The 21,816-nt window shown below is 46.7% G+C and overlaps 2 protein-coding genes across 4 annotated transcripts in view; both read right to left on the bottom strand.

Annotated features, from left to right (window-relative positions):
- Positions 1-580: 580 nt before the first annotated feature.
- LOC310818665 (uncharacterized protein) lies at positions 581-16,111 on the bottom strand. The gene is made up of 11 exons (XM_083689668.1): positions 16,014-16,111; positions 13,170-13,325; positions 12,534-12,641; positions 9,583-9,793; positions 9,085-9,318; positions 8,564-8,673; positions 8,226-8,373; positions 8,047-8,099; positions 7,655-7,752; positions 6,621-6,807; positions 581-5,403 (listed from the first exon to the last, which is right to left on the bottom strand). The coding sequence occupies exons 1-11, from the start codon at positions 16,032-16,034 to the stop codon at positions 3,169-3,171; spliced, it is 3,561 nt and encodes a 1,186-aa protein (XP_083545794.1). The 5' UTR covers positions 16,035-16,111; the 3' UTR covers positions 581-3,168.
- Positions 16,112-16,914: 803 nt separating this feature from the next.
- LOC310818691 (hexokinase-2-like) overlaps positions 16,915-21,816 on the bottom strand; it is a 9,994-nt gene continuing 5,092 nt past the window's right edge. For 2 of the 3 annotated variants that reach the window (XM_083689695.1, XM_083689697.1), the window contains 8 exons: positions 21,250-21,398; positions 20,825-20,944; positions 20,155-20,250; positions 19,646-19,745; positions 19,227-19,410; positions 18,624-18,779; positions 18,054-18,308; positions 16,915-17,523 (listed from right to left, as the gene is read on the bottom strand). In XM_083689695.1, the coding sequence (XP_083545821.1) occupies positions 17,310-17,523; positions 18,054-18,308; positions 18,624-18,779; positions 19,227-19,410; positions 19,646-19,745; positions 20,155-20,250; positions 20,825-20,944; positions 21,250-21,398 (1,274 nt within the window). In that variant the 3' untranslated portion in view covers positions 16,915-17,309. The remainder of the gene's footprint in view (positions 17,524-18,053; positions 18,309-18,623; positions 18,780-19,226; positions 19,411-19,645; positions 19,746-20,154; positions 20,251-20,824; positions 20,945-21,249; positions 21,399-21,816) is intronic. The other variant, XM_083689696.1, reaches the window with a different exon arrangement.

Genomic DNA, 21,816 nt, shown 5'->3' with positions numbered 1-21,816 from the left:
AATGCGGGCTGTGTGTGTGTGTGTGTGTGTGTAAGTAAAAAAGGAATCGTGTACTTGCGGGACACTCAACATCACTGAATTCACAGGGGGTACATAGAGACAGAATATCTACATTTCTGTGGTTTTGCTATCTTTTTCTAAGCTTACTTTGCTCCCAAACACAACATCTTTACCTCAAATAATCAGGCATCTTGTCGCTTGCCCAAGAGCTTTTCCTAAAGAGGCTTATGTCTCTTCTTTGCATTGGGTCTTGAAAGATCAAGATGTTTGGACTGTTTAATGATGCTCTACAATGATACTGATCCATTCAGCTGTGAGGGAACACACAGCTCTTTCCTTCACAGAGAGAACCTTCCCTGTACCGCAGGGTCTCTGGATCCATTGGTTGGCATTTTCATGGGTCCGTACTACTGGTGTTGTGGCTCCATCTAGTGGTTGAGTCAAGAAACGCAGGAAGTGCATTTCTTTTATACAGAAAGGTAACTTGTACAAGACCTTTTCATACACTGAAACACAGACAGTCAGATGAACAGACTAAGAATAATTAATAACAGATGAACCACCTTTTTTTTTTTTTTTAACAGATACTTATTTAATATAAATATACAGTGTTAAAACGAATGGTTGAAATGACCATAATTCAACTGTTATCGAGTACAGGCATCCGGTTGTGAGAACACAGGTTTAATAGACACCACACCACTACAGGCCAACTGTCTCGGTCACAGCCATTCAAGTAAAGACAGAGTAGAAAAGACACAAAAAAAACTAAAGTAGCTGGCATAGTTACACACAAATCACCTCCATCACCCACATGTTCTGTCTTTTCTTAGAAAAGTAACCGTTCACCATTTAAAGTCCACTATAGCTGAATGGACAGAGACCATTTGATCCTGTTAAAGGCAGGTACTGTAAAACAAAGCATCTTAAAGCATCAAATAGAGTACCAGTCCAGCGAAGGCAATGTGCAAGCAAGGCACTAAAGATCAGCACATTTTCATTTTGATAAAGAATGTCAGACAATATATGGCCCAGTTATTAAAAAGGTAGACTCTGGGATATGACATCATGCCAGGAAGTCACAGCAACTTTTAACAAAGATATTTGTTGGCCCAGTTGGTAGAGTTGGTAGAGCATGGCACTAACAACGCTTAGGTTGTGGGTTCGATTCCCGCTGGGAGCATATATACTGAAATGTATGCACTCACTGCAATGTAAGTCGCTTTGGATGAAAGCGTCAGCGAAACGGCGTTTATTTCGAGTCAGTAAAAATGTGAACAATGCTAGGCACTTGTTAACCGCCCCCTGGCGTCCTATCCCAGAGTCTATCTTTCAGGAGACCAAATACTCTCTCTATAGGCACAGGAGCCTCCCTCCCCTATGGCACACTGACATTTCTGAACACAACAAGACATATTTTACACTGAAACAATCAGCTACAGTTCAGAGAAACAGGTTGAGCTGCAATTCGCAGCTGACAGTTCCAGTATGTACAGCAAAACAACATTCGCCAGAAAGAACATTCTAGATTTGAGGAAATTCAAAGGCATATATCATCTATATAAAACAGCTTTTATTCTCTGTATGAAACTAGACACGGTACAGTATGAGGGACCTTTGGTGCTGGTGGCCCATATGACGATGACCCTGTGTGCCGCTACAAAACATGGAAACTCAAACATCTGTCTGACGGAATTGCAGGGGTCAAAGAGATCACATGACAGCGGGCCTACATGCTATAGCATCAGGCCTATAGGATGGCACTGCCAGATGCAGACGGCCATTACACCATTATGACATCACCACATGAGGTGGACTCTCACATTCCAGCCTCTAACTGGGAGACACTGGAACAGATCAGGGGAGGCTGATGGAGGTAGCAATCGGAGGACGGGCTCATTGTAAGGCATGGAACGGAATGAGGAATGGCATCTTGATACAATTCCTCATTCCTTTCCATGCATTGCATTACATTTACATTTATGGCATTTAGCAGACGCCTTTATCCAAAGCGACTTACAACAAACACATTTGTTTAAGTAAGTGAATCATCTATCCATCAGTCATCATAAGAAAGTTTTATGAGCCTGTCCTCCGTACAATGAGCCAGTCCTCCGATTTCTACCCCCACCAGCCTCCATTGACACAGACATGGACTTGGCAACAGAGAGGAGATAATAATCAGAATATCTTGATCTCAACAAACCAGCACAGTAGGTGTGCAAATCATGCCTTTGAGTGAGACTGACCTGATAATACCAGACAGTTTATAAATGCAGAACTGCAACAATGCATCTGGAAATAATGTTGGAAATGTTCCTTTGTGCGATTCCAACCAGTTAATACCAAGCAGGGCACAAGAGATCTAAGGAGCGTCTTTGTGCATCCGTTTCAGGGACCCATTTGAAAATACTCGCCCCCAAAAAACGTTATTTTCCAGCTGATCAAGAACCATCGAGTTCTCTTCTTGTTAAACCACACAAGGACAGATTTATGTACAATCAAAGTATTTAATCTATAAGTAATACAATTTAAGCTTCAATATAGTGACATAATTAAAGTTTGACTGACAATGAGGTTATGTATGGTGCATAGTCTGGTAGAGCCATACCTCCAAATCACCTTGTTTTCACGCTCTGGAGAATGTTAGATTAGCCGATCTGTCTTGGATTGAACCTGGACGGAGCGATGTGAGAACAAGCTAGCAATTTCATTGGATGTTGCATTTCCCCCCCACATGCCCGTAGAATGGTTGCTTGTTGTTATGTATGTTGTTGATGATGGGGTAGGACTATTTTTCAGAGTCTCTATTTTTTTTGCATGTGCTAGCAACATTGAAGAAAAGAGAAGAAAGAAAAACGTAATTCTTTTTTTTTTTTTTTTTTGGGAGCTCCGCCCAAGCAAGCGATTTGATTGGTTTGAAGTGTGGTAAGCGTCACTCATTTCAAAAACGGGTTTCCACCCCTTTGTAGCTACTTTCTGCAAAGGATTTCCGAAACTAGGAAAGTCTGGTTTCAACGAGGTTGTATGGTGTATAGCATCATTACTGTGTTCAGAACAGAGTAGTGTTGCTGATGAGAGTTCCTGAATGACTGTTGTGTTTGAGAGTAGACGGTACACTCAGATCAAAGTGAGTGGTTGTGGGGTGAGTGGTTGTCGGCGTCGCTGTCAGGAGTCCGTGTGCAGCAGTCGGGCTTCTGTGCAGGTGTCCAAGCAGCTTTGCTGGTCCAGGGCTGGAGCTAGGAGTAGGGGTAGGGCAGTGGGTTGAGGGGGGACAGGGATAGGGCTAGGCGAGGCTAGGGGTAGGGCAGTGGTTTGAGGGGGGACAGGGCTAGACGGGTCCAAGGATAGGGCTGTGGGTTGAGGGAGAACAGGACTAGGCTGGTCCAGGGCTAGGGGTTGAGGTTGAACAGGGCTAGACTGGTCCAAGGATAGGGCTGTGGGTTGAGGGAGAACAGGACTAGGCTGGTCCAGGGCTAGGGGTTGAGGGGAGACAGGGCTAGGCAGGGCTAGTGATGTGGGTTGAGGGAGAACGGGGCTAGCCTGCTCCAGGGCTAGGACAGCAGGTTGAGGGGAGATGGGGCTAGGCTGGTCCAGGGCTTGGACAGCAGGTTGAGGGAGAACGGGGCTAGGCTGGTCCAGGGCTAGGGGCTGAGAGGGGACAGGGCTAGCCTGCTCCTGGGCTAGGTCCAAGCCTAGGGGTTGAGGGAGAAGGGAGCTAGCCTGCCCTTTGACAGAAGCCTCACATTCCATCTTCTCATCATCATCATCATCCAGGAGAACCTGCTGTCCCCCAAAGCTACCGTCTAAGAGGCCAACAGACCTCCCAACCTCCTCCTTCTCCCCCTCATTTTTACACTCCTCCACCTGCACCGTTTCATTCCCCTCTTCCTCTCCGTCCACCTTCTCCAGTTGACACTCCACCTCCATCCTCTCCTCTTCATCATGCTCCATCTTCACCGTTTCACCCTCCTCCACCCCGTCATTTTCACGGTCCTCCACCTTGACTGTTTCAGCCTGCTCCTCCCTCTCCTGCTCTGTCCTTATGGTGTGGTCTACCTCCTCACGCTCCACCTTCAATGAACTGCTCTCACTCAGGTCCTCTTCCACCTTCCCTTGACAGGGCAGGGGAGGTGGGTCAGCCTCCCCCAGGATGGTGGGGCTCCGCTGGGGCAGCTCCATGGGAAACGCCCTGGCTCTGTTGGGGGAGCTCAGGTCAGCAGGCCCCTCCTGGGCATCCTCCACCTGGGCCTCCAGCACCAACTGCAGGCCTCCTCTGCTGGAGCTCCGACCCAAGCTAAGGTCCTCGGCCTCGGCCTCCTCCCCAGGATGTGGCCCGACTCTGGGCCTCTTCGCTGGGAGTGATGTGGGCTCCTCATCCAGCTCGTCCCCTGCAGCCATCTCGGCCTCCGTCGTGTTGTCAGAGACGTGGTGTTTAGATGCAGAGCGTTTACTGAGGTTGAGGGGCAGGGCCTGCTCTGGCGGGGGCGTGGCGGTGGCGGCGGGGGGGTGGGGCTTCCTCAGGTCCTGGGCGAGCGCCTCAGACAGCCGTTTGGTGAAGGAGTGGAGCTGGGCCGCGCCCAGGGGCGTACACATCAGCTGACGGACCTGCAGTCTGCAGGCCACGTCCAGGGGGAGGACCCGGAGAGGGGGCAGGGCAGGACGGATCCTCCCCTCCCTGCCTCCCCCTCCCCTCTGGAGCCCCTCGTCCAGCCTGCAGCAGGAGCACGGGTGGGGCTGGGGGCTGTCTGAGCTGCCTGTCTGAAGCTGGAGAGGGGGGGTGGTAGGCTGCTGTGGGGCTGGGTCCTGGGGGGTCAGGGGAGGGCTGTCCTGCCCCAGGCAGGTCCTAAATAGGTCCAGGGGACAGAGGCCTCTGGTGGGGGTGAAGCCACCCAGGGACCCCCCCTCTGTGTGCCTCTCGGGCCTGGGGAGGGCAGCAGACAGACACTGAGGGGAATCCCCGGGTTCCCTCTCTGGTTTGGGCAGGAGGGAGAGAGGGTGGGGGAGGAAGGGGGGAGACAGGGGGGACAGGTCCGGCGTCAGCGGCATGTTAGCCCTGTTGAGTTCCTGGAAGCCAGCCAGAGACTGGAGAAAGGAGTCCTGGAGGGGGTGGACCCCCAGGGCTGGGCCCGGTTTGGCAGCGTTGGACCTGATCGGTCTGGCTGGGGGGGGCAGGGTCCCCACTTTGGCCTGGGTCAGGAGTTTAGCCTGGTCCGGTTTGGCCTGGGTCAGGAGTTTAGCCTGGTCCGGTTTGGCCTGGTTCGACAAGGCGGCAGCTCTCGCCTCGGCCAATAGGAAAGCCTGTTTCGCTTTAGCCTCGGCCAATAGCGTGGCCTGGTTGCGTCGCCCTGGAGGTCGGCCTCTCCCTCTCTTCACCACCACGACACCGTCAGGGGAAACAGCCTGTGTGTGTGTGGGGGGGGGGGGGGGTTTAGTTTACTGGCAGATCAGAAGAACAACTTTGAAAAGTGAGGTCAACGTATCTGATGTGTATCTGACCCAGGTGGGATGTAATCTAATTACAGTTAATTAATTATGCTATGAAAGTCTGTACTTGGAGAATGTAAACACCTGGAGACACTCGTCATTTTTGGAGATAAGACGTCACTGTTATGATTGCTAGCGAAAGAGAGTCAGTGAGGTAGCAAATTCACGGTAAATTCCAGTAACTGATTGTATTTACCTTACATTCAAGCTTAGTAAACATGGGGCCAAATCAGAACATATTTACAAATCGTCAACAACCGCTCAGCTTTACTTTTGCTAGCAATCATATAACAGTGACGTATGTCTCCAAAAATAAGTTACCGTAATTTCCGGACTATAAGCCGCTACTTTTTTCCCACGCTTTGAACCTCGCGGCTTAAACAATGACGCGGCTAATTTATGGATTTTTCCCGCTTTCACAAGCTTCATGCCGCCAAAAAAACTGAGCAAAAAACACATTAGACCAATGAAATTGCCGAACGGGTTAAGGTGAAACAATGTAACTGTTTAGATTAAATCGAGCGCGCTCAAACTTCCCATCATTCTGATTACGGTAGTCATTTTGAAAGCCAAAACAATCGCCACCGCAATGAAGTTTGAGGATTTTAGAGGTGGACCATCGTGGTGTCTCAGATTTATGAGACGTAAAGGCCTGTCCATCAGGGTACGGACGAGTCTGTCAGCAGCTCCCTCCCGACTACGAGGAAAAAGTTTCAAACTTCCGCAAATTCACTGATGCAAAGATAGCGGAGCATTCCATCGGCCCGCACGACATCATAAATATGGATGAGGTCGGTAGGCTTGGTAGGCTACTGTTTACCGCTTTTATTTTTGTTACAAGCCGTGTTTCGTTAAAGCCTATTTATTTTTGTTACAAGCCGTGTTTCGTTAAAGCCTGTGTAAAGTTCATTTGTTTCAATGTACCGGTAGGCACCTGCGGCTTATAGACATGTGCGGCTTATTTATGTTCAAAATAAAAAAAATATTTAAAATTCAGTGGGTGCGGCTTATATTCAGGTGCGCTTAATAGTCCGGAAATTACGGTATGTCTCCAGTTCTAGTTATGTTTACGTTCTGCAGTTTGTGATGTACGGACATTCATAATGTAGTGTAACAGGTTTGCAGATACTCACTGGAGGAGTGATAGGAGTCACAGTCTTCTTCTCTCTCTCTTTGGCCTCTACTCCTCCTCCTCCTCTCCCATTCACCAGCACCCTCCTCTTCCTCCCTCTGGTTCTGGGGCCACCCGAGGATGCTGGGAGTTGGAGTTCTGCTTCACCACCTCCTTTCAAGATGTGCTCCTCGTAGGGGAGCATCAGTCTGAGATGTTTTACACACACACACACACACACACACACACACACACACACACACACACACACACACACACACACACACACACACACACACACACACACACACACACACACACACACACACACACACACACACACACACACACACACACACACACACACACACACACACACACACACACACACACACACACACACACACACACACACACACACACACACACACACGAGTGAGCATTATGATGCAAAGTAAATCTCTTATCATCTCCTCCATAGAGATCTACTGTATCTCTCATCATCTCCATAGAGACCCAGCTCATCATCTCCTCCATGGAGAACCATCTCATCATCTCCTCTATAGATGTATACATGTCCTAGATCTCCTGTATGGGTCTACTACTTTTAGATCTCCTGTATGGTTCTACTACTTTTAGATCTGCTGTATGGGTCTACTACTTTTAGATCTCCTGTATGGGTCTACTACTTTTAGATCTCCTGTATGGGTCTACTACTTTTAGATCTCCTGTATGGGTCTACTACTTTTAGATCTCCTGTATGGGTCTACTACTTTTAGATCTCCTGTATGGGTCTACTACTTTTAGATCTCCTGTATGGGTCTACTACATTTAGATGTGCTGTATGGGTCTACTACTTTTAGATCTCCTGTATGGTTCTACTACTTTTAGATCTGCTGTATGGTTCTACTACATTTACATCTCCTGTATGGGTCTACTACATTTAGATCTCCTGTATGGGTCTACTACTTTTAGATCTGCTGTATGGTTCTACTACATTTAGGTCTCCTGTATGGTTCTACTACATTTACATCTGCATCTCTCTGATCATCTCACCTCTCGTAGTGCCGTCTGGTGCAGGTGGCAGCGCTGGTGCTGCCTGGACATCCTCCCAGCTCGTTGTAAACCACCTTCCAAAGGCGCTGGGACGTCACCTAACACACACGCACATTAAAGGGTTACATGCCACCCACACACACACACGAGAGAGAAAGAGAGAGAGAGATGGCCTTCACCAGATACTAGAGTATAAATTGTACCTGTATACATGAATGGAAGGTCAGCAGATGGATAATATATAATGATATAATATATGCCATTTAGCTGATGCTTTTATCCAAAGCGACTTACATTGCAGTGAGTGCATATATTTCAGTATATATGAATAGGTATAGTATAGTATATACTAGTATAATGGTGTGTATGAACTGATGGCCTTGCCTACTCACCCTCTCGTAGCCTCCCAGCCGTTTGACCACAGAATACATGAGGAACAGATTGACTGTGGACACACACACAACAACCAGAATGTGACGTTATTGTCCATTCAGGGGAAACGGAAATGGCCTCTTTTCTTAACGGAGAAAGGTATAACAGAAACAAATGAGGTCATCAGCGTGCGACTCACTCTTCTTGAAGCCGAGGTTGGGCACCTTGCTGATGGTGGAGCCGCGTCGCTCCATGAAGAGGAAGAGCTGGTCCAGGAACAGCTGCTCCTCCGGGTGGGGGAGCCAGCCCCCTTCCCAGTTCATCTCCACACTGCCCATCACATTCTCCTATAGCAGGGGTGAGGGGGGGGAGAAAGAAAGAAAGAAAGAAAGAAAGAGAGAGACAGACAGACAAAGCATGAGCGGGACACAGAGACTGTTTTGAGATAATCCACTGACCAGAGGAGTTGGAATGCCACAATATGAGCCGTTTCTAGAAATACTAAATAAAACTATTTAGAACCAAAACAAAGCGTACCTTCATTTTGTCTATCCAAGAGTCTGATTGGTGGAGGGTCTGTGACTCCAACCCTTTGCTGTCCCTTCTAGTCTTGCGGGGTCGCCCCTTCAAGCTGAGAGAGGTGCACCCTGGGAAAGAAAGATTATTTACAAATCAATGAGTTCTAATTCTACTTGAGTGCCTTCATTCAACCAGAGAGAGGCCAGATCTCAAAAGCCTTTCCTTGCATTCCTCATGTCCTCCCTCCTCGCCTCCTTCTCAAAACACCTCGGAGGTGACTGGAGGCAAGGGCCCTTTCTCAACTGTTAGAATTTTGATTCCTCGCGTCCTCCACTCCGCGTACTAGTCAAATCTCATTGGAGGAGAGGGAGATCTAGGTCACTCCCCTTAGATCTTCTCCTACTGAGAAGGAAGCGTGTGAAGGACGGATGAAAGGCAGTGAGGAATACATCTTCTAACAACTGACAAAGGGCCAAGACAACAACAACAACAACAAAAGCGAGGAACCGAGTTTCTGAGCTTCGCCCGGGGAGACTGACCTAGTTGTGTCAGGACGCTCGTGTTGCTGTCCAGGGTGGGATGGTGGAAGGTGTCCCGGCAGTAGAGGACCCGGGTGTTGTGTTGGGCCACCCTCAGCCCCCCCAGGGCCAGAAGGTGGGGGTCTCGGACCCCTGGGCCCCCCGGCCCCTCCTGGATGCGCCTCTGGAGGGAGCGATAGCGACAGTACTGGGGGTAGCTCAGCACCTTGACCCCCCACGTCTCTCCTGATCCATCTGAGGGGAGGGAGATGGAATAAACGTCTATGAATTTTATTCATGTAATATAGTGTGTACATGTTTATGAGGTTTTCCGTTTTAAAAAGGGGGAGGTTCTATAAGCCTGTTTGGGTTTTGTACCTCACCTAACACACTTTGTCTAGGTTCTTTTTTTTTGTTATTTAATATACCCAATTGTTTGTTTTACTGACTTTCCTTTTTCAAAGTACCGCAAATGTTTGACATGTGATTAGAGGATGTGGAAGCAGAAGTGGGACTCACCATTCGCCTGTCTGTCTGTGAGTGGAGCCTGTCTGTCTGTGAGTGGTGCTGGGACCGTGGTGGTGTTGGTGGGTCTGTGGTGACCATTGGTCCCATTGGGTCTGCCGCTGCCTCCTCTTCCTCCTCTCAACACAGGCGGTTCAGGACACGTCCACCTCACCAAGTCCTCCACACGAACCACCACCTTCTTAGACACTGAGAGCACCTCATCCTGAGAGAGAGACACACACACACACACACATTAGGTCTTTTTCCTGTCATGTACATCCAGAGTGATCAGCTGTAGCAAAAAATCTTTATTATTTGCTATCAAATTCTGTACGTCACAAACTGCAGAATGTAAACATAACTGGAGACATTTGTCATTTTTGGAGACAGACGCCATCGTTATGATTGTTAGCAAAAGAGAGTCAGTGCAGTAGCAGCTTAGTAAACCTTGGGCCAAATCAGAACATCTTATTTTGTCTCCACACTCCAAAGGTTTGGAATACAAACGATTGTCTATGAGGTTAAAGTAGAGATTCTCAGCTATTATTTGATGATATTTCTGTACATATTGGTTTCACCATTCAGAAATTACTATTTTAGGGTATCCAAAAGTAATGGGACAATTGGCTTGGCAGGTGTTTTTGGTAAGTCAGGTGTGTTCCGTCACATAATTTGTGCAGGCATACAGTAAGAGAGCTTTGATTTGAAGGATTTGCTTTTGGAGTTTTCTATTGGTGTCGATCAACATGAGGACCAAAGAGGTGTCAATGAAAATCAAGGAAGCCATTATTAGGCTGAGAAATCAGAAAAAAAAAAAAAATCAGAAACATAGCCAAACCCTTAGGTTTGACAAAATCAACAGGAACATCATTAAAAAGAAAAATAAGTTTGGAGAAAAGGGATCTGGCCCAGATTTACAGCATACCACATCATCACCTGTGAGCCATGGTGCAGGGAGTGTTAGGTTTGGACATGTACAGCCTCCACTAGATCTAACTTGTCTTAATTGATGATTGTAACTGCTGACAGCAGCAGCAGAATGGATTCTCAAGTGTACAGAAACATCTCGTCTGCAAGCAAATGCCTCCAAATTCATTGGACGCCACAACATCATGCAGTAAGACAATGACCCCAAACATACTGCCATAGTAACTAGGGAGTTTGTTAGGGCCAAAAAGTGGAAAGGCCAAGTCAACATTCAGATTTAAATCCAATTGAACATGCAATTGAATCACATCATTTCCTGATAAGATTTTAGGCAAAAAGACTTCAAAACAAATAACAGAAGATGGCTGCAGTACAGGCCGGGCAGAGCATCACCAGAGAAGATACCCAGCGTCTGGTGGGGTCAATAGGTTGCAGATTTCAGGCAGTTAATGCATGCAAAAGACTGTCCACCAAATACTAAACATGGGTGCTTAATTTGGATGTTTGATAAATCTGTCCCATCACTTTTGGGTAACCCTAACCCTGAAACAGGGGGACGATGCCAAAAAAGTGGTGTAATTTCTGAATGGTGAAACCAATATGTATGCAAATACCATCAGATAAAAGCTGAGAATATCTACATTAACCTCCTAGTAATTGTTTGCGTTCAAACTTCTGGAGTGTAGAGCCGAAAGAAGAAAACATGCTTACGCAGGGCACTGTAGTATTTACCATTTCTTAGCTACTTCTCAGATTTACTTTCACTAGCAATCGTAACGGCGAGTGTCAGTAAAATATAAACCAGAATTTCCGTAGAGCCTGTCATTTCACTGAGGGACACAGAGAGTGAGGTAGATCACCAGACACCAACAGATTAAGTTCCTCTATTCAGAGTGCTAACGGCCTGTGGCACACGATGAAACGCAACCTCCTCCTCTACTCGTTTGTCACCAAAGACAATGATCCAACTCTCCCTCAGGCCCAGACAGACAGATAGAGAGAGAGAGACAGACAGGCAGGCAGGCAGGCAGGCAGACAACCCCTCCACCTATAGCAGAAGGCCTATGGCATGGCACTGCCAGGTGCAGGGTAGCCATTACACCACTATGACATCATCACACAAGGTGACTCTCACATTCCAGCCTCTACTGGGTGACAGAGAAGAGGAGACACACCGGTTTTCCATGCATTACAATGAGCCCGTCCTCCGATTTCTACCTCCACCAGCCTCCCCTGGAACAGATGCCCTTCCCTACTGTGAGATGATATCTACCCTTCACAATGATGACATTTGAGAAAAATCTTGGAACCATAACAGTCATAAGACACATTACAATAATAACTTATTTTATTTCAGTTGGAGACTCATGTCAATATTGAACTCTAGAGGGGGGTTTCCTGTACGTTGATTAAGCCTACTGTATTTTTGGATTAAATCACACCCTCAATGAAAAAGCTACATTGAAAATTTGTTGTAGTCTCAGGCATGGCTTAATCCAGGTCCAGGAAACTAGCCTTAAATGTGTATTGTGTTAGTTATTAACTTAGTGTTTAGATACTCTAAAACATTCCATTAGACCACAGGCAGGAGAGGGACATGCCAAACTATGGTTTCTGCTTATAGTTATTGAGCAACCATTTGGAAATGGAGATTGTGACATACTTGGTGGTTAAACAAGCAGGCTGAATGCCAGCTGCACAATCCATCTTACGATCCATTGATGGGATTTGTTGTTACTCAAAGAGGCAACGATGATCTTCCACAGTGTGTTCTTTCAAGACTAATACTGCTTGTGACATACTAACAAAGTCAGAGACATGAGTGAGTGAATGTGTGTGTGTGTGTGTGTGTGTGGCCACTTCTTCCTTTTACATTTTTTAACATGAAGATAATGACAAAATCCATCCAATTACACCTATACAGTGCTTTCAACCAAAACATCTGTCACAAGATACAATGGTTAAAAAGCCACAAAAGGCCAAACAGTGGTCTGGTCTGACCTGACCCCTCCCCACCCTTCCCTTCCTTTCCTCACCTCTCCGTGCTCCCTGGACCTGCCCTTGGGGGTATCCTCAGGGAGGAAGTACAGTCTGGAGCTGGCCAGCAGATGGCGCTGTGCCCGGTCCTCCCATAGTAATGTCACCTAAAAACAAAACAAACCAATACAAATGAAATACAGACGTTTTAGAAGAAGCTTTTTTACAGTCCGGGAAACAAGCCGTCAGGCCTTTTTTTAATATTAATATATATATATATATATAATATATATATATATATATATATATATATATATATATATATATAAACTAACACACACACACAGGCTGAGAGCAAATGACTACTTTTAATTATCAAATAAATTCAAGCAATCAGACAGATGTGCAGTCAAATCACCCATATTCAGAGGCAGTATCCATCCTGAGATATCTAGAATCTGAATCTATCCAGTACAGCTGAGATCTAAATCAACCCCTCCCCCTCCATGCTCCAGCCAATGACTGTAGAGGCTCCAGCCAATCTTACTTAATTTAATGCAACTTTACAAATGCCAGATGGGAGATGAGGATGGCAATGTCAGAGCACAATAAAACGATAAATTAACATCTAATAAATATCCACAGTCCACACACACACACACACACACACAGCTCTAGGCAGTGTTAGGACTCACCTCAGCGATGCAGACAGGTTCCTGGGGTCCACAGCGGACATAGTAGAACTCTCCGAGCCTCCAGACTTGAGAGGGACCACCTGTCTGGTCACGACAACAGCCCACCGACTTATAGAAGGCAAAGGAGCCGCGCAGACAGGAGGGAGACCCTAACCACTGGGGGGGGGGGAGGGAGAATATTATTCATCCATTCCAGTCAGTTCAGTTTGACTGGTCATGAGACCATGTAAATGAAGCCTCTTTTCCATTTCATTTCCATGTCTGCTTCATTTCCTAAACCAACTGTAATTCAACTGGAACTGTACAGAACCACTGCTGATAGAATTGAGATGTTACTGCATTAGTGTGTTACTACTGCGTGTTTTCGAAAGAGTAGAGTTTGGGAGTAAAAATGTCATTATACTGTCACCCAATCCCTGTATCCCAGGTCACGTGACAAAACACTTTGCAACGAGTTAACTGTTGAACAATACATTCACAAACAACTAAACCACAGTACAAGATCACAACAACACCTGATAATTGATTTGATCTTCTAGGATCAATGATCCCATCTCTGAGACGGAGGGCCCCACAGTGAAACACAAAACGCATGGAGAGCAAAGGTCAAACATATACTGTTTTGAATATTTCATGTAATGAATGTCTGATAAGACTGTGGGTGTCTGAGCGCTGGGTCGCTGCACTCCATCAACAGAAAACAACATCGACAGACCACAAAACAACAACAATGATTTTCCTGTGAATTTTTTCCTGTTGCTCTTCACAACTTGTCATGTGAATGCAGAAGCAACATTTACGGATGTATAACCTTCAAATTCTAATTTTAAAAAAAATGAAAAAAAGAAAGAGGACGCCTCCTCGACATTAAATGCGACATTATTATAAGCATACGCTCACATGACGCAACTGTTCCCATGGAAGTGATGAATACACACTTTCAGATGCTCCTGGCAAACAGACGCATTCCTCTCCATTTATCGCCATTAGTTCATGCAGTTCTGCTCAATCTATGTCTCTCGGTTATCTGTGTGTGTGTGCTTGTTTGTGACAATTTTCACATTAGAATGGTTTTCCGTCATCTCCATTCAAAGCTCTTGTGTTTCCACGCATCGCTCAGTACTCATTTACATACAGCCATTAACCATAGATAGCATGGCTTACAGAGAAATAACATTACACAGAAGGGACATCTCCCAATGCTGATGAACTCAGGAATGGGTGAGGAAGTTATACAGCCATTTGGTGATCAAGACTTTGACCAAATGTTACAAAAACGTGTGTATTTATCTCTACCAAGAGATTCACAAACCGAATGCCTGACCTCAAAATATAGTTTTTCAAAATAATCATTTAGTCCATCATCCATGTTCAGCATCTTCTAAAATCACCACTCATGTAAACTCGTTTTTATTCAAGCCAGCTGCCTAAATGCGGAAAACTCTCAAATTCACACCCCTCATCCCTACCCCCACCCACCCCCCCCTCTCGAAGTCGACCCCCACCCCCATCCAGGGGACGACGAGCCGTGATCGCACACGTTCATCACCACCAGGCCAACTAGCGGTGGAAGCAAGCGAGGCACTCTGATTATTTTCAGTACAGCCACAAAATATAACACTGTTTTTTTTTTTTCAATGTTGACTATGGATTTAGAAATAGAAATCCCTAAACTAGAGACACAGGCTTACGTCAATTCTCGTGATGTCGTTACAAATGTTCCAGAAAGATCTGGAGCGAATAAAAGTAATGTTCGCTAAAGAGTATAATGTGACCTTGGATATCCTATTATTAAAAACATTCTTTACGCAGGGAAGGAAAAGTTCACTGTTGGAAGATTAGATCTTTAGAACGGAGAGGAAAAAATATTAGGCCTACAACTTTATCAAAACTTTGCTTAGGCAACGCCATATTAGGCTACATGGTTGTAACACGATAACAACATGATTGTAATGTTAATACATATTTCTGATATTAAACGCAAATGCATCAATAAAAAAATAAAATAAAAAAAATCTGTCCTCAAATTCGACAGAAATTAACACGATCACCCTAAGCGATTTTTTGTGGTCCTAGTATGATACAATCAAGATAATCCTCGCAATTTCAAGTACAAAGTACAGAGATTTCTACACGATATTAACATTCCATCTAAAGCTATAGTAATTAAACAGGCGACATAATGTCGGGGATTTGCCTTATATCCATGCTGGCCATTTGGGCAATAAATAAATTGCTCCTCCTAGTTGCCTCGAAGTTATTTTAATCTTTAATATCACGTCACTGTAAATCAAGTTAATTATTTTCGACTCGAACAAATCATTATTGAAGATGTAATAGCATATTGGACTTTGCTGAAAAACAATTAAAAGTATCTTAATATCAGTGAGTCAACAGAATAAATTGAGTTTAATGTGGAAATGTGGGGGTGGGGATCGTAGGTAGTCGACACGACACACAAAGAAATTAATCATTAACATTAAGAAAATATAGAAATATTGATGTTGAATTAAATTGCAAACCGTAGCCAATATCTTTAATGTTATAACCGTGTCAGTGTTCTTTCTTTCAAAAATATAATAACAAGATATTTCCCCCGAGAAAAGTTATTCCCCATTCAGCAAAGTTGTAATTGCAGACGTCTTGTTAGCTCGCCTGATAGGACAACAATCAATCCGACATTCTAAACTAAATTTAAGACACTTTACAAACCGCCAAGCTGATATTAAAATGAAGGCGACACACACTCGGGTTATTTCCGATATCAACAGGTAACAGCGGCGTGCGTACGCGTCAGAAATCGCGAATTATTTCAAAATAATATAAAGTGAGTGTCGGCTTTACCTGTATCGTATTCTGCTCCATTGCGGCGCCCACATTCCCTCATTCCCTCTCCGAGCCCCTATCAGGTTACACAGCCGGGTACTCACCGGCACACAAACAAATGCACTGGAAGAAAAGACTTCTCTTTTTGTGAAAATAGGACAGGATCTAGGTGTGGCCAAAACTGCTTGCGAGAGTATTATAATTTAATTTTTTTTATCTAAAGTAGGTTAGATATGTTTCTATGTCTGAACGTTTTGACCGTTCCGAAATGATTGTTGTTCAACCTTTCAAAAGTTTAAAAAATAATTATGTGTGAGTGTCACGTCTATGAAGTTGAGTTACATTGTAATATCAACATTTTTGAGCTGATCCCCGGGTTTGAGCACGGAGCATGCGTGGTGAAAACGCGTGGCTGTAATCTCAAGTGATCGTGAATGTTATATTTGACACGACCTACTGTAGTGCGGGGAGGCAAATGTTGAGCAAACGAAAGCATGTGACCGCTGCAGTACAGATGGTTGCTAGAAAGTTACTGTGACATTCAGCATCGTTACTTTGTAACCGGCATGCTCTGTTGAGAAACTTTCTAGGCAACATTGTATCAAAGTAACATCCAAACAGCGTAAACAAACAACGTAAAGGTTGCCTTCTGCTTTAAATAACACGTGATGTGCATGTTATTTAACAGTGTTCTTTACTATAATCTCACTGCGAACGTATTATTCAATAACCTGATGTTCATGTGCACACTTTCTCCTACAGGGGGCGTAAGCACGTGTTTCATTCTGGGTAACTTATATTTGGCTTGACCAGGCAATTCTTATATTATCTAGGCCATGACAGAAAAAAACTTCCCCAAGCAACGTCTGAAAATAGGGCTGCAGTGATGTACTACTGTAACATGTATCAAATGTCAGAGTGAGTTGGCTAATTTTCATTTTAATGTCAGGGAAAAAACATATTTTACAACAGCATTTTAATACAGTGTAGCCTACAGAAAATAAAAATAAAGACGTGTTCAATTTCCAAGAGCATTAAACAGTGACAGAGCTTTAGCAGGCATTGCAGGAGGGCAACACAGTATGATGGAACAGTGTTTAATATGGTGCAGTTCTAGAATTGAACAGCCTTTCCCTTGTTTTCATCATCTAAGTTTTGCAGAGGTAAGTGAGTCAGGTTTTGAGTGAGTCAGGTTTTGTTCATTGTATCATACAATCTGTCAAAAATTGCAAAATTATCTGAAAAGTAACATATTCATTGTTGCTTGCATTTCAGGTAGTTATGTCTATTTTGAATTTGCTTCCCATCTCCAGTTTAGCTGTCATCCTCCTCCTCTTCCTCATCCTCCTCCTCTTCCTCCTCCTCGTCTCCGTCACTTTCCTCTAGAAGCCTTGACTGGAGAGCCAGCCTCTGTGCCACCGCCGTTACCATGGCAGCGCCCTTCCCGCTCCCGTCCTCGGAGACGAGGAAGGTGATGTCACACTTGGGAGCGAGGACGCGCACGGCATCCCGGAGCTGCTCACTGAAGCTGGAGGAGGGGGGGGGGGAGGGGGTTGGGAGGGAGGGGGGTTGGGGGGGGTTGGGAGCGGGGGGGGGGGGTTGTTGGGAGGGAGGGGGGTTGGGAGGGAGGGGGGTTGGGGGGGGTTGGGAGGAAGGGGGGTTGGGGGGGGGTGCAACAGAATTAGAGTAGGAACAGTTTCTACCAAGCAAATCCGTCCATTGATGTTCAGCAGTATGTTGTATGCTGTGTTGTGTCTCTTGTGTGACTAAGTGCATACTCCATGCTGCCTTCTTAGACAGGGGCTCACTTGAAAAAACACATGTCAAATCTCTGGTTAAATAAAGGGATAAACACAGTTGAAATAGGAGCCGGGGAGATGCCCGTGGGGGCATTTGAGTGGCAAAACAGGAGTCAAAAGACATCAAGAGAAAAAACACCCCGTGAAGAAACACGTTTGAGTCGTTTTTTATGCAAAGCTACTTTTTGAATACTCTGTGCCAACAGAAAGGCTGTCAATCTGTTCGGGGTTCGGTGATGATGTGACGAGTTGTTCGTACTTGGGGTGTTTCTTGTAGACCGTTCCGTCCACCCCTACAGTGGTGTTGAGATGGTCCAGTCCACGGTTGACACGGATGCGGTTGGTGATGGTTGCCAAGGCAGCAGCACACAGCTGGGCCGAGCGCGTGGAGACCGTATCACACACCAGGCGCACGATCTGACAGTCTACAGGCCCGGCAGCTAGGTCGAGCTCTGACAGCAGCTCCTGGGCTTTCTGTAATCCTGTCTTCTCCCTGAGATCACACACACACACACTGACACACACAAACACACACACGCACGCGCACACACAAACAAACGCATGCACGCACACACACACACACATAGACATAAACACACAAACAAACACACACACACACACACACACACAGAAATACACAGTAGTTTCAACACAAGTTAAAGTTAAACAAACACAAGTTGACACGCGTGTTTGATACCATTCCTCATTCCGTTCCATGCATTACAATGAACCCGTCCTCCGATTTCTGCCTCCAACAGCCTCCCCCTGAAGTACATACATACACTACGGAGCCATCCAAACCCTTGAGAGCTAAGTAACTGTCACTCACTCCTCTATCTCTGAGATGAACCGGGTCTCGAAGCTGCCCTGTGTCAACAGAGTGTCTGAGACCTCCCCGTCAAACAGCAGCTTCTCCTGGGCCAGCTTCACCAGGACCAGACGCACTATCTCTCCGAGATACATCCCACTGATCATCTTCTCATACCTGGATACGCACACACACACACACACACACACACACACACACAAACAGACACACAGACAGACAGGGGAAAAGGTCACAACAGCATGGGATCAGCTGCCAGTATACTGATTAGAGTCGGACTGTAGATTTCAGTTGAGGTTCATTCAACAGTCATACAGTCATGTTATCAGTTCATATAAACCCAGGTGTTTACTCAAGCATATCAGCACTCCCAATGTAGGGCTACTTCCTGTAATGTGTGGTTGGCAGCAGGGGAGGCTGGTGGAGGTAGAAATCGGAGGCCGGGCTCATTGTAATGCACGGAATTTGACTGTAGTGCACTTTTGTTTGACGCTATCCCTCCTCCCGTTCCGCGTATTACAATGAGCCCGTCCTCTGATTTCTACCTCCACCAGCCTGCCCCTGGTTGGCAGGGGGGTCTACTGTGTTTGGGGGAGCACCACGTACGTGTGTGTACCGGGGTTCAGGGAGTCCTGGTCCACCACCAGGTCAAAGTCTGTCTGGATGTCCTTGAGGCAGCCGTCGTCTCCGAAGCCGCCCCACTCTGTGTTGATGCACATGCGTCCGTCCTCCCCCTCCACACGCTTCACGTTCTTCATCTCCTCCATGTAGCACGCGTTAGTACCCGTCCCTGGGGGGTCACGATACACACACACACACACACACACACAACACACACACACACACACACACACACACATACATACATAAATATAAACACATGCACACACACACATAAATATATACGCATGCACACACACACACACTTAAATATAAACGCATGCACACACACACACACACACACACATAAAGTACACACACACACACATAAAGTACACATATACACACAGCACAGGGCCGCCTACCGATGATCATGCCTATTTCACAGCTCTGGTCCCTGTAACCACAGCTCATCATGGTCCCCACCGTGTCATTCACCATGGCAACGGAGCCAATGTCATAGTCCTGGGAGGGAGGGAGGGAGGGAGGGGGGGGGGGGGGAGGGAGGGAGGGGGGGAGGGGGGGAGAAGAGAGTGTTACACATGTGATTGGTACAGTACTCAAACAAATGTCTCTCCTCTTTCTCACAATATAAAAACTGTTTGTAAACAGCGTGCTGTACTTCCAGATCACATCCACGGAACCACGGCCCTCAAGAGGTTCACTGTTATTTCATGCAGTTATGGTATGACAGTTGTATGACACGAGCAGGGGAGGCTGGTGGAGGTAGAAATCGGAGGACGGGGCTCGTTGTAATGCATGGGACGGAATGAGGAAGGGTCTCATTCTGTTCCGTGCATTACAGTGAGCCCCGTCCTCCGATTTCTACCAACGGCAGCCTCCCCTGCTTGTGTCATGGCCTCTGGACGCTCACCTCTCTCCTGTGTATGGCCTCCCTCAGGAGCCTCACCACGTCCTCCCCCTCCACCCCTGAACAGTTGAAGCCTTTAGTCCAGCGGATCAGGATGCTCTACAGGTGGTTGTCACAACAAAATGGTTGTTTCAGATGACAAAAGTCACCTTTGACCAGGGGAGGCTGGTGGAGGTAGAAATCGGAGGACGGGCTCATTATAATGCATGGAACGGAATCAGGAATGGTGTAAGACTTTGATACCATTCCTCATTCCATCTCCATGCATTACATTGAGCCTGTCCTCCGATTTCTGCCTCCACCAGCCTTCCCTGGATTTGATTGGCCCTTAAACCAGTCTTCTCTATACAAGCACCTATCCAGCCCCCCTTGTTTAGTTGCTATGGTGAAGGACAGTACAGTACAGTTAGTCTTCTTTTTGAATGGTGTCTTTGTTGTGAGCCTGGGGGGCTGGAACCTCTTGGTTGTGTAACTGACTTGCTAGCTGGCTGGCTGACTGGCTGGCTAGCTGACTGATTGGATGACTGGCTGGCTGGCTGGCTGGCTGGCTGGCTGACTGACTGACTAATTGACTGGCTGGCTGACTCACCTTGTCTATGGCTGGCTGACTGACTGACTGACTGACTGACTGATGGACTGACTGACTGACTGACTGACTGACTGACTGACTGACCTTGTCGATGGCTGTCTGCTCACAGGGGAAGGAGAAGGTGAAGCCCAGAGGGAGAGTCTGATCCTTCATCTCCAGAGACTCCAGGAACTCAGACAGACAGGCTGCTATGTGGTCAAACAACTATAGTATAGGGGAGACAGGGATGAGAGAGAGAGAGAGAGAGAGAGAGAGAGAGAGAGAGAGAGAGAGAGAGAGAGAGAGAGATCACCATGAGTCAGAATGACAATGCAGTGCATGCACACAGATCCATTATTGCTCAGCAGTTTGGTGAAAGAATATATAACTTTATAAAGTTTGAAGTGAAAGCTACCCACGTATGCACATTACACACACACACACACACACATGTATGCACAGACACCCATGTATGCGCACACACACACACACACACACACACACACACACACACACACACTCACACACACCTGTTCCCCTGGACCCAGCATGATCTCCTGGGGGATGGCGCAGATCTTACTGTCCATCTTCAGCACCCTCTGCAGGTCCTCCATCACACGCACATGGAGCACGCGGAAGTTAGTCCCTCCCAGGTCCAGGGCCAGGTAGTCCCCCTTCTCTGGAGGGATCAATCAACAGAGAGGGGGGGTGGGGGGGGTGTGGGGGGTGGAGGAGGGGGGGGTGGGGGGTGGAGGAGGAGAGGGAGGGGATGGGGGGGGGGGTGGAGGAGGAGAGGGGGGGGGTGGGGGGGGGGGGGGGGGTGGTGGAGAGGGAGGGGGGTGGGGGGGTGGAGGAGGAGAGGGGGGGGTGGGTGTGGGGGGTAGTGGTGGAAGAGGAGAGGAGAAGGGAGTAGGAGAGGAGGAGAGGAGGAGGAGGAGGAGGAAGAAGAAGAAGACAGGAGGGAGGGTGAGGAGGAGGAGGTGGAAGAAGAGGAGGAGGAAGAGAATGGAGCAGGAGGAGGAGGAAGAAGAGGAGAGTTGTAGGATCAGGAGGGAGGAGGGAGGCTACCATCTAACTTGCAACCCTCCTATACGAAC

This window comes from Argentina silus (assembly GCF_951799395.1).
Source record: "Argentina silus genome assembly, chromosome: 2".
NCBI classification, from domain to species: Eukaryota; Metazoa; Chordata; class Actinopteri; order Argentiniformes; family Argentinidae; genus Argentina; species Argentina silus.
Note: the sequence above shows the minus strand (reverse complement) of the source record. Positions and strands in the feature narration are given on the sequence as shown.

Excerpts from the sequence above, each read along its gene's own strand:
- LOC310818665 (XM_083689668.1), bottom strand. The coding sequence starts at position 16,034 with ATGGAGCAGAATACGATACAG. Across the intron at positions 13,326-16,013 it reads TGGAGCAGAATACGATACAG|TGGTTAGGGTCTCCCTCCTG; the intron begins GTAAAGCCGACA and ends CCCCCCCCCCAG. Across the intron at positions 8,100-8,225 it reads CAACCTCGGCTTCAAGAAGA|TCAATCTGTTCCTCATGTAT; the intron begins GTGAGTCGCACG and ends GTGTGTCCACAG.